The sequence below is a fragment of the Aquarana catesbeiana genome, linkage group LG01 (assembly GCF_042186555.1).
Source record: "Aquarana catesbeiana isolate 2022-GZ linkage group LG01, ASM4218655v1, whole genome shotgun sequence".
Taxonomy (NCBI): domain Eukaryota; kingdom Metazoa; phylum Chordata; class Amphibia; order Anura; family Ranidae; genus Aquarana; species Aquarana catesbeiana.
Window position 1 is genome coordinate 248271384 of NC_133324.1, and position 13242 is coordinate 248284625.

The 13242-nt window shown below is 43.7% G+C and overlaps 1 protein-coding gene across 18 annotated transcripts in view; it reads right to left on the bottom strand.

The window, feature by feature from the left end:
- NCOR2 (nuclear receptor corepressor 2) overlaps window positions 1-13242 on the bottom strand; it is a 712221-nt gene that overhangs the window by 42064 nt on the left and 656915 nt on the right. For 14 of the 18 annotated variants that reach the window (XM_073627809.1, XM_073627730.1, XM_073627722.1 and 11 more), the window contains 4 exons: window positions 10441-10587; window positions 5549-5653; window positions 5265-5433; window positions 3836-4356 (listed from right to left, as the gene is read on the bottom strand). In XM_073627809.1, the coding sequence (XP_073483910.1) occupies window positions 3836-4356; window positions 5265-5433; window positions 5549-5653; window positions 10441-10587 (942 nt within the window). The remainder of the gene's footprint in view (window positions 1-3835; window positions 4357-5264; window positions 5434-5548; window positions 5654-10440; window positions 10588-13242) is intronic. The other 4 variants (XM_073627818.1, XM_073627764.1, XM_073627834.1 and 1 more) reach the window with 1 other exon arrangement.

Consider the following 13242-nt stretch of genomic DNA (forward strand, 5'->3'; position numbering starts at 1 on the left):
AAGTTTCACATAATGTGCTAGTATGCGATGCATACTAGCACATTATGCCTTTACTTTGCAGGTCATAAAAAAAAAAAAAAAAAATCCAGCGGTTTACTCAAGGCCGGCGCTAACACTAGGCAAACTAGGCAGCTGCCTAGGGCGCACTGGTGCCTAGGGCACAGCCACGGTTGGTAGGAGTGTTGAAAATAATCGTCTGAGACTGGAGAGCAGCCATATTGCGATGGCGTGCCCTGCCTCTCTTGACATCCTATCGTCCCCCTCCTTTAGTCAGTCACTGCCCCCCCTCTCCCCCTTGTTCGCTCAGTAACTTCTCAGAAGGCAATCTGCGGGGGGAGGAGTCTTGTTCCAGCCAGATTAGGAGGGATATGAAGGGCGGAGCTGTACGATGTCATGGAGGAGGAGGCGGGGTTGGACGGTCCAGGGTCAGGAAGAGGGCGCAGTGTATGGTCAGTAAGAAGAGCGGAGTCGGTGTCCGTTGATGTGAGGAGCTGGGATTGGGCTCTGTACTCATCACACTGATCATACTCTGCCTGACGGTGAGTCACCTATCCACACAGCCTGACTGCCTCATGTGTGATAGCAGGACCTACTGCCAGGGGGACACTGACCTCCCTACACAGCTGTCTGTATACCAACTGTGCCCAAGGGGTTGTATACTGTACACCCCCATCTGTATACTGTACACCCCCTGCCCCCACCCCTGTATACTGCACCCCGCACACCTGTATACTGTACCCCCCCCACCCATCCCCTGTATACTGTACACCCACCCCCCCCCACACCTGTGTACTGTATATACACACACAAAAACACATATATACAAAAATGCATGTGCGTTGGCACCTGTGATTGCCCTACACATGTTATGTATAACCGCGCACACTGGAGTGAGAGCAATAATTATAGCATCAGAACCCCTGCATAATGATAAACTGATGACCTGTATGGGGCTTTTAAAGTGTTGCCTATATAGGATACTGAAGTTTTTCATCGTTTCATGAGTGAACATACGCAAAGTTACATTCTGTGTACAGAACATCGCCAGGTAGCACTGCGGTTACAGAAAATTACAGCGCTGCAGATTGAAAAGGAAAGGTAATTTTTAATAACATTCAATAATATGACTTGTGTCACAATTGTATACGCTATATATTTTTTTTCTGTTTGCTATTTTTTTTTCCCATGAAAGTGGAGTTACCCTTTAAAGCCGATTGTGCACTGTTATGCCACGTAGACACGGTCGGAATTTCCGACAACAAATGTTCAATGTGAGCTTGTTGTCGGAAATTCCAACCGTGTGTAGGCTCCATCAGACATTTGTTGTTGGAATTTCAGACAACAAAAATTTGAGAGCTGGTTCTCAAATTTTCCGACAACAAAATCCGTTGTCGGAAATTCCGATCCTGTGTACACAATTCCAACGCACAAAGTTCCATGCATGCTCGGACCAAGCAGAAGAGCCGCACTGGCTATTGAACATTTTTCTCGGCTTGTCGTACGAGTTGTACGTAACCGCGTTCTTGACGTTCAGAATTTGAGACAACATTTGTGCAACCGTGTGTATGCAAGACAAGTTTGAGCCAACATCCGCCGGAAATAAATCCATGGTTTTGTTGTCCGAATGTGTGTATGCGGCATAAGGCCTCATTCACACGATGCGAACTTCGCTTCCAAGGAGCCCGCCTCGGTCCGCTGGTGGAGGACAGGTCTCTCTCTGCTCACTGAGCGGGGAGGGGCTTGTCAGGCGCCGCTGCTGCCTATGGAGGGATCGGATGAAAACGGACAGCATGTCCGTTTTCGTCAGATCTCACCCAATCTGATAGCGACGGATCCGGATGTAGGGCCATCCGTCTGCTTTTAGCAGATCGGACGGGGTCCGATGTCAGCAGACATGTCTCGGACATGTCTCCGCTGACATCTGTCGCTCCATAGGCTAACATGGAGCGCCCGTTCAGGTCCGCCGTCAAAACTGACAGGCGGACCTGAACGGTCCAACGGTGTGAAACGGGCCTAAGGCTTAAAGGAGTTATAAAGGCAAAAGGTTTTTTATCTTCATGTATTATATCCAACTGCTCCTAAACTCTCCTCTGTTATCTTATCAGTACGTGTACACAGGGTTGTTTACAGTAGTTTCTAGGCAGTTGAGTTTAGAGGCTTTTTTTTGGAACGCAAGTTGAGTTTAGAGGCATTTCAAGTGCCAAACGCTTCTAAACGCGCTTCGTTTACAGGCTTTTTTCATTTTAGGCTATTTAAAAAAAAAAAGTGTATACATGTAAATATATATATTTTTTTTTTAAACGCTTCTAGATGCAAATGTGGCATGTAAACGTGGCAAAACAGAAGTTTTAAATGTGGGTTACTGTCTGTCAAGCTAAATCATTCAGGAGAGGTTTTAAAAGCGTCCCGTGTACATGAAGCCTAACATGTTTATCAAAAAAAAAAGAGCCCTTACAATCACTTTAAATGTTAATTTTCGTCTAGGGTAAGTTAAGGTTAAGGTTACTTACCTTACCCCTTTACCCTCTGGCAGATGGCTCTTTCCGTTTCCCTCCGTCCTCCAGTGCTCTGGGCTGTGGACAGATCATTGCCTCCCTTACAATGCAGGACTGCTGTAATCCCGATACTCACAATAACACTACCTCTATCCTTAACACTAACCGTTACCTTTCCTCTGACACTATCCCCCACACTAACCTTCCCTAATGTAAATCCGTTTTCACCCTTTCTTCTGAAACAGGATTTTCTGCTTGCAGACCAAACTCATAGTGTTAAAACATAATGTATGCCAAATCTACTAAGACCTGCTAGCTTCCATCAACATTTATTCAGAAATTAATTCAATAAGCTTGATGAACAAATGCAGGTTACTTCCAGGTACAGTCCGCTTGAATTTGAGGTCAGTTTTTGAAGCATCTGAGATCACTCAGCATCCGTGAACAGGTGAATTTAACCTGAAGTGGACCTCTTTCTGACCTACATTTGACAGCCGTCTAAGCTGCATCAACCTGCTTCTAGCTGCTTTTACATTCCCATTGATTTGAGTGGGATTAGAAACAAGTCCTGATGCAAACAAATATTCTCAATGCACCAAATGGTAAAAGCTCGCCCATTCGTCACAATAAACGCTACTATAAAATCCAGAAAATTACCATAATTAACAATTTCTTGGGAGCTGCCTCTGGATTTCTATTTTAATCTCAATTAAAAGTCGGATTTCTCAAATCCATAACTGTACTATCACAATAAATATATAAAATGTGTAACAATGTATGAGGTATATTGTAGGGATGGCTCCAGAATTAAAACCGCAGAATACATTATAAAAGTTATTTTAAAAAAAAACCAAAAAAACTCTTATTCTCTCAGAGAGGCACAACACAATGCAGCAAGGAATGTATCCCCAAAGCTATCGTTTCAAAGATTTGGCATTAAAACACCACAATTTAAACTGAACAAAGTCAGCCAAGCACAAATTGAGCACAAAAGAGAACAAAATTATTCCGCACAAACAAACAAACAAAAAATAAAAAAAAAGTAAATTAATAATCAGACAGATGATTTGTGTGCGGTGTGAAAAAACAAAACAAAACTGGGAAGCTGAAAAAAAGCCAATCACTTGTACGTGCATTAAAAACCAAAAGCAAAACCAAAAAAAAAAAAAAATATATATATATATATATATATATATATATATATATATATATATATATATATATATATATAAATTTTAAATGTATACACTATATTTATATATATGTATATAAATATAAAATATGAATAAAGAATATATATAGGCTACAAGCTTGGAACTACCTGCTCCCGTGTGTCTTACCATCACTACTGGCGCTGGTATTTAGCGAGGGTCTTTCTCGCTTCCCGTTATCACAAGAAATTTGACGCATGATAATGGCGTCTATGAAGTTGGCCGCGGTCATGGTGGTCTTACCGAGTGATCGGAGCTCCTGTTCCTGCATGGAAAAGGGTTTATTTGGGGTCTTGTCCCTATTGTGCTGCTCACTGGCTGGCACTGCTGTCTGGTCCAGGGGCTGAAGAGGTTGGCTTTTCCCCTGTCCGTTGTTATACTGGTGAGCTGAATTAGCCACAGCTGATGGGTGAGGTCTGGACTCCATGTTCTTAATTGGCGATGTCTGTTCAATGGCTGCTGCCGGCAGCTTTGAATTGTAAAAGTTTTCAGTTCTCGTGCGATCAATTTTGCCTTCTCGTGTCCTTGCAATCTCTTTCTGAAGCATAGCATTTTCTGCAGTCTGGTAACTTTCTCTTTCACTAGTGGCACGCATAGACGAAGAGGAAAACTGTACAGAGGACCGAATGGGTGAAGCGCTGGAGGATGTTCTAAAAGGGAAAAAAACAAGCCTTTTACTAAAAAAAAAAAAAAAAAAAATCATATTTTAGAATATTTTACACTGAATTGTCTCTGCACTCCAACTTGTCACACAAGTTTTGTGTGTGACTTGCATTTACCTTTGCTTGAAGGACAGCTTTTCAGAATCTGTGGCTCAAACCTTGGTCTTCCAATGTGCTGGGATACATGCTCAGACATTACCACTGGTCTGAACATCTAAAAGTCCCTGGAGACTGAGAAACAGTACTCAGTCCCAGAACTCTCCAAGACCCCTTTCACATGGGGCATACTCCGACAGCAGATCTGCCTGCTCAGCAGGGGAATCTGTCAGCTGATCCCTGCTGAGCAGGCTGATGACAGGTCCGTGTCTGCTCCACTTATGCAGAGCAGATTTGTAGACAGAACGCTGTTCTCTATGGGGCGGTCAGATAGAAATTGACCACCTGGCTCTTTCCATCCCACTGTCATCCGATCCACCAGATGGATGGGGAACGTCTTTTTTTAGTGGATTGGATGTCGGCAGGTGTCAACGGTAGAGGGCAATGGAGGGCCTGATCGGGTCCGCCTGAAAAACTGTTTCCAGGCGGACCCATTCAGTCCGTTTGTGTGAAATATCCCCAACACTTTCAAGCAGACTATTGAACTGGAGATGTAGTGTTAAAGTACAGTACAGAAATTTCATTTTCCTGATTTTCAAAGTATAACTAAAGGCAAAACTTTCAGCTCCATTAATTCTTTAAACATTTTACCGAGCAGCTGCACAGCAAGCATTGGACTCAAAGCTCTGCTCAGACTTCCATCATCCTACAATTCACTTATATACCTCTCTATCACAATGCACAGTAGAGAAACTTTAAACACCTACATTCCCATGCACTCTGCCAATAAGGCTTCTTACCGTAATACAGATGGAGCCATGCTTTCTCCGCCGGTCATGAGATTTTTCATACCCGTGTTATGAAGAACGCTGGGACGTTGCTGGACATTTTCATGTGTCCGTGGGGATGCTGGGGAGTGCTGGTGGCTGTGACTCTGTGACGACAACCGTCCACTGCTTTGTTCTGTTCCTGAAAAGTAAATATGTAGGCTAATCTGCAGTATTCCTTGACATGAAGTATGCAAACTCAATAATGCAGCTATTACCACAAGAAAGGAAGAAATGAAACACAAAAGAGTATCTACCTGGCCTCCATATTGGCGCATGTTCTATTGTCGTTGTAAGAACTGATTTTTCTCTTTCTCGGTCAGAGTTTGTTGAGGTCTGCTTGGTCATATGTGTGGTTGTTGCTGTAACAGAAATGTAATCCTTGTAAAAGAACCACAAACACAGTAAAATAGAATTTTCACCATAAATTATTTTCTTGGAATCCATTGACAGAAATGGGAAGTCTCTAACCTTTGGGTTACACTGCTGCCTAAAGGAGGATAGGACACTGGCACACAAAAAAGGTCAGCCCAGGATAATCCCTCTTACTATCAGCATGTTTTGTTGTAAAGCAATAGCAAGAGAATGATTACAAGCACAGAGGGGTGGGATCTGTGTCCCTCTATGGAATTGAAACAAAAGGATTTTACAAAACATTTTTTTTTTCTTGTCCATTGAGGAAAGTCATTAACCTTTTGGGCACCCAAAAGCTCTTAAACTGAAGGGTAGCAAACACAGGAAACACTAACAGGTCCATGAAAATGACAGGAAGAGTTATGCTCCCTGAAAGCAGCAGTAGCTGAGAGAGTCTTCGTGCCTGAACCACATCCAGCAAATTAAGAAAAATTTCCTTTTGGTGAACTTAAGCCAAACAGAGAGATAGAAGAACAATGTCTGGTTGACTTAAACAGCAGAAACTACTATAGGCAAGTAGTCCTAGGCCTCTACATCACCTTGCACCTATGCAAAACCAGAAAAGGTTTATTTGCGGATAGGACTGCCAGTTCAGACACTCACCTTGCTGAGGAGATTGCTACAAGGAACACCACTTTTATGCCCCGTACACACGGTCGGACTTTGTTCGGACATTCCGACAACAAAATCCTAGGATTTTTTCCGACGGATGTTGGCTCAAACTTGTCTTGCATACACACGGTCACACAAAGTTGTCGGAAAATCCGATCGTTCTAAACGCGGTGACGTAAAACACGTACGTCGGGACTATAAACGAGGCAGTGGCCAATAGCTTTCATCTCTTTATTTATTCTGAGCATGCGTGGCACTTTGTCCGTCGGATTTGTGTACACACGATCGGAATTTCCGACAATGGATTTTGTTGTCGGAAAATTTTATATCCTGCTCTCAAACTTTGTGTGTCGGAAAATCCGATGGAAAATGTGTGATGGAGCCTACACACGGTCGGAATTTCCGACAACAAGGTCCTATCACACATTTTCCGTCAGAAAATCCGACCGTGTGTAAGGGGCATAAGAGTGAAGATAGTGAAAGAAAAGTCTCTAATGGGTTTTGAAGTGCAGCAAGAACCAGATTAGGATCCCCGGAGTCACAGCGGAATGGATAAGTGGGAGGGCTGAGGAGAGACTTATTGCGGAATTCTCCTGAAAAAGGACTTAATCAGAGAGAGTGAGAGGCCAACAGTCTGTAACTGAATAAACATGACTCTTGAACAGTGCTCAGAGTCACAGACACTGTTCCAATTAGTGTTAGTTTGTTAACATGGACATATACCCAGTTTAGTGACTGGCCTCAGGTGATACACAGAGATTAAACATCCTCCTAGATAAGTTTTACCTGTTTTTCTGCAGTCTTCTCTCCTCCTCATCTGTTCAAAGTCCAGAATTTTTAAAGCTTGGTAAGCATTCAGAAAAAAGGAGACGGAGAGCTGAAGTTGCACTCTACGGAGCCCATTGAGGAAAGTTCTTGGAGCTGATTTCAGTGATGGAACACCCCCCCCCCCCCCCATCCACACAGCACACAGGAACAGAGCTGAGGCTGTCAATTAGCTGGAGCTCCCCTCTGTCACCTTTTTTCTCTTAGTGTCAGGAAAACTTGTCACAAATGATTCATAGTGCTCCAAAAATTGACAAGTACACACTGTAGAAGGATACGCTTTGTTCATATTTCATGTCTGAGGTTTACAACCACTTTAACTGTAGAAAGGAAGGAATTCATCCCTCGGAAAAAATTCTGGGGTTCCATGTCTGACAGACTTTGCGAAAAGTTGATTTCTGCACTTTAAGCATTGTACAAATAACGATTAAGCCTGGATTGTACACAGCTGACCACTCCTTTTGCCATTGTGAGGCTTTTGGTTCCTACTTGTAAATAAGAGCAGTGGTGATGTCCGACTGAATCCAGATAGGAATACCCTCCAGTAGGATGGTCCAGCACTGTAGAGACAGCCAATTCATCCAAAGATCCAGAATGTTGATTGGGAGTCTGGACACCTCCAACCACTTGACGCACTGACATGGTGCCCAGGAATCCTTTTCAGCCCAACAGACTGGCGTCTGTCATGAGGCTCCACCAAAAGATGGGAAGGCAAAACTCCCCTGACTCCAGTGCTGGATTCATAAGCCACCATCCAGGCCAAAGGACAACCCAATCCTTAGTGATGGACAAATTGAACCATATAGAGAATGCATCATCTTGTCCCACGACAACAGAACTTTGATTGTAGAACTCCAAAGTTTAAAGGGGACAAATGGGACTGCCTCAAAAGAGGCTACCATCAGACTTGGGGCTCTTATGTAAAAGTTGAGATGGAGTCGGATGGCTCCTGGATTGGAGAGTGTAAAAAAAAAAAAATTCTGAAGGTTCAGGATTAATTTAAATGACTAATGTCTAGGAGGTCAACCTCATGTTGTTCAACATGTTCCAACTGTTCCCTCAACAGGAGGTCGTCTATGCATCCCATGAGATGCCACCAGAAATCAGCGGGGCTAGAATAGGGACCAGCACCTTGGTAAATACCCAAGGTGGAGACAAGAGGCTGAAATGCAGGGCCACAAACTGATAAAGTAGAGACCCCACAGCAAAACAGAGACATCGTTGATGCACTGAAGAGATGGGGATATGTAAGCAAGCAAATTTGAAGTTCAAAGAAGCCAGAAAGTTCCCAGTGTGTAGGGAATCGATAGCAAATTTGGTAGATTCCATGCAGAAGTTTTTGACTTAAATAAAGACATTTAAATTTTGACTAGAATGGGGCAAATGCCTTCTTTGGGCTTGGACACAATGAAAGGGTTGGATTAAAATTACTATAACGGTTCTGCCACAGAGACTGAAGCATGACGCCTCGAATTAGAAGAACTGAGAGGGCTTGACAGAGATCTGTTAATCTGTACGGTGACACAGGAAAGTTGCAGGTGAGAAACTGAGGAAGTGGCACAGAGTGAAAACCTAGTTTGTAGCCCTGGGAGACCACCTCCCGAACACAAGCATCTGCAAATATTAACAAACATCCCCTACTGAAAAGTTGGAGCACACCTGGGGACTTGGCAGATTTTGAATGCCAGACCTTGTGGGTGGGCAGGAAGCAAGGATTGGGGGTCTTGATGTAGGGGGAAAAAAAAGTAAAGAAGCAAATGGGACATTTCTTAACAGATTTGGTGGGAAGAAGACTTTGCAGTCTGTTCATCAGGCTTCTTCCACTGAGAAGATGGGTGTCCCCAATAGCATCCTTGATGCTGTTGTGAAGAACTGGTCCAAAGAGATGGTGTCACTCGAGGCTTTGCGAATCAGACATATTTTTACACAGAGTTTCTGCAGACCAGCAAGTGAGAAAAAAGATAGGACCCTGGACAGCTGGAAGCAGGTGAAAGTCTGATGGCTGGAGATAACCAAAGTCTGCAGGCAACAGGCATGGATTGAAGACTGAAGTTTCACATGGCTCTTGGCCATCAGAGAAGCTGCCTCAAAAAGAGAACATGGACCGTTCGTCCTCTTCTGTGGCACAACTAGCAGGAGATTAAAGATGCTCAAAGACCCAATAATTGAGGTAGCTCCCAGTGCTGGGCCTGACCAATCTGCTAACTAAAGGAGTCTTCAGAGCAAGCTCTGAGGCAATACGAATTGCTCTGAACCTGGAAATTCCTTTGCATCTCCCTTTTGCCAGAATGTGGTGTGAAAAGCTCCCAATTCAGAGTCCAGTGCCCAAAGACAACAAGTAAGCTCTACTATCACATACAGTCCAGTGGGATCCAGACATGGTACTCTAAAAGCCAAGCTGAGGATGACTACACTGAAAAGCGGCAATCAAACAGGTGACACTCTAGCAGCAATCAGAGCTGAAGGAAATATGTCCATCAAGCAAAAAACAGGCATGCTTGTAGTGGGAGGGTTATCCTGGGCAGGCCTACAGTTTTTTTTGTTGGCCAGTGTCTGATCCTACTCTAAGCAGCAAGATAATTTGTAGGTTAAAGACTTCTGGTGTTCCTCAATAGATAAGAAAATGTAGTTTGAGATCCTAGATTTTATGATTTCAGGTGGGCAAACAAATGAATGAAGTGATTGCAAATGACTAATAGATACTTTTTTTTTTTTACAATGTAGCAACCATTCTCCTTCATTTTCCACCTGAAAATCCTTCCTTTTCCACTGACCTTCCTTATAAACAAAGAATGAAATCAGGTATAAATGACATAAGCAAGTGCTACTTATTATCATATTTTCAATATCCAGATAGGGGCCTACAAGTTAGTTTACTCAACCCCATATTCTAATTGCAAGAATTATAACAAATACTTCCTTATACAAACCAGAACAGAGGAAAAAAGGATTGATTGTAGACGATTTTACAAAAAAAAAAAAAAAAATTTCATGAAGTTGAAGGAAAAGCAGTTTGATTTTAAACTGCATAAGGGGTTATTTACTGTTGCAGCGGTAAGGATGTGGAACTCACCACAGTTGGTGGTGTCAACTGGGAGTATAAAGTTTTAAAAACGTTTAGATGTATTTTTTAGCAAACACAATGTACAGGGATATTGAAAATGGAAGTGACACACATACACACTGAACTGAATGGACTGGTGTCTTTATTCAACCATACCAACTATGAAACTATGTCTCAACAAACCACTGTTGTTGTGACTGCATGTTTCATCTGGACAACTGTTCTTGTAGTTACCTGGAGATAAAGGAGAGCTACTGAGACGGCTGCTAAATGTTTGTGGGCTTCCAGAGATGTATGTGACACGATCTATGGTGGCAGATGAGGAGCCTGCAGATTGAGGTATTAGGACAGGCAGTGGCACTTGAGACAAATCTATAATTCCTGCAAGTAATAAAAGAGAACAGAAGACATTGAGTACATTACTTCAAATACATTTTTTTTTGCTAGCAAATAAACAAAGAAAAACAAGGACCATAGTTATAATAACTGTGTCCAATCAAATTCCAACACTTAATGCATTTATATCCAGTTATATTTATTATAAACTGTACATATTTCAGGGAAATAAAACTCCTCTTGAGTTACAATACACACGGCTTGATTTTGTCTTGTCAGTCTAAGGCCTCATGCACACTGGACGTTTTTACAGATGCTGTTTTTGGCTACAGACCTTTTTTTTCTACAGTCAATAAACTCTCCATCATGTTATCCTATGTGTCCATGCACACATAGGCTGTTAGCAACTGTTTTTGGCTGGGGCGTTTTTTGGCCCCAAGTGGGTTCTGAGGGGAGTTCTTCAGCTGTAAACTGTTAACTCCGTAAAACGCTCAAAAACGCGGCTTACCCGGGGTTTTTTTTTACATTTTTGATCCCGCAAAAAAAAAAAAAGCTATAAAATGCTGAAAAACTGAAAAAAAAAAAAAAAAAAAAACGGAGTTACTTACCGGTAACATCCTTTTCCAGGAATCTTTCAGGACAGCACCATAGAGAGACACCGGCTCCTCCCCTCTTAGGAAACACCGCCTTCCAATTCAATATTTAAATCTCATCCTCCCAACGGCCCCTCAGTTCTTCACGAGTTCCTCCGGCCAGCTGGGGAGACACAAGAATACGTCATACAAATCTTTATCTTACCTGACGTTCTCATGCGATGAGTTCTCATAGATAATCAAAAACCTGGGTGGGTACTAGTGCTGTCCTGAAAGATTCCTGGAAAAGGATGTTACCGGTAAGTAACTCCGTTTTTCCCCATTCATCTTTCAGGACAGCACCATAGAGAGGATAAGCGAGCACCTTACCTTAGGGAGGGACTACTGCCTGCAGCACCTTACGCCCAAAGGCTTGGTCTTTGGCTGACAGCAGGTCCAATCTGTAATGCTTCACAAACGTGGAAAAACTGGACCACGTTGCTGCTCTACAGATCTGCTCCGGAGAAGCACCAGCCCACTCTGCTTGAGAAGTTGCCACTGCCCTGGTGGAATGTGCTTTAATACCCTCCGGGGGCTCCAAACCCCCGATTACATAGGCCTGGCTAATGGCCAACCTTAACCATCTGGCTATTGATCGTCTAGAGGCTTTGAACCCTTTCCTAGCCCCTGAAAACAATACAAAAAAAGAATCGGATTTCCTAAACTGTTTTGTACTATCTAAGTACTGAAGGACGCACCTTCTAACGTCCAGTTTGTGAAAAATATGCTCCTGTTCCCTCACAGGATTCGAACAGAAGGTAGGTAAAATAATTTCCTGGCCCCTATGAAAACTAGAGGCCACTTTTGGTAAAAAGGCCGGATCCGTTTTAAAAATCAAACGGTCCGGAAAAACCTGAAAAAAAGGCGCCCTAATAGAAAGGGCTTCGAGTTCACTTACTCTCCTTGCTGTGGTGATCGCCACCAAAAACACAGTTTTGAGGGTGATCAACTTCAAGGTACAGGATTCCAATGGCTCAAAAGGATCCCCTGTAAGAGACTGTAAAACTAAGGAAAGATCCCACACTGGGAATGGGGAACTTTTAACAGGCCTCTGTCTGCCTAAAGCTCTAAAAAACCTAGCTACCCAAGGATCTATAGCTAGCGGCTTTTCCAGGAAAACGCTTAGTGCCGATACTTGTCCTTTCAAGGTGCTAAGGGCTAATCCTTTGTCCGCTCCTGCCTGCAGAAACTCTAATACTGCTACAGAACTTCGTACATCGAAGGAGCTTTCTGTGCACCAACTGTTAAAGCGTTTCCACACCTTTAGGTAAATGGCTTGCGTCTCTCTTTTCCTGCAATTTAGGAGAGTTGTCACTAGCCGATCCGAGAAACCTTTGCCCTTTAGCAATTCTTCCTCAGTAGCCACGCTGCGAGGTTCCATCGCTCCACCTGAGGGCAACAGATTGGACCCTGAGAGAGAAGATCCTCCCGGATAGGCAGAATCCAGGGAGGCTCCACTGTCAGACTCTTCAAGAGGGAGAACCACGGCCTCCTTGGCCAGTGTGGTGCGATCAGAATGAGGGTTGTGTCTTCTGACCGAAATTTTCTCAGAACTGCTGGAATCATTACGGGAGGGGGGAAAGCATAACACTTTGAGAAACGCCAGCTCTGAGCTAGTGCGTCCACCCCGGCTGCTCCGTCCCATCTGTTTAGGGAAAAGAACAGACGAGCTTTCGTATTCGCCTTTGAGGCGAAGAGATCCACGGAGGGGACCCCCCACTTCCGAGTAATCATCTCGAAGATGTCCTGGTTCAAGACCCAGTCGCCTTCCTTCAGCATTTTTCTGCTCAGAAAATCTGCTACGTGGTTCTGCTCCCCCTTCAGATGTATTGCAGAGAGAGAGAGAATGCTCCCTTCGGCCCACCTGAGGATGGATTCTGCCAGACCCCACAAGGATCTGCTCCTGGTTCCCCCTTGCCTGTTGATGTAGGCCACTGCTGATGAGTTGTCCGAACGGACCCTCACATGCTGCCCCAGGAGTTCTCTCTGAAAAGCTCTGAGAGCCAACTCTATTGCTCTCAGTTCCCTCCAGTTCGAGGACTTCTTTGCGTCTTCTTTTTCCCAGGTG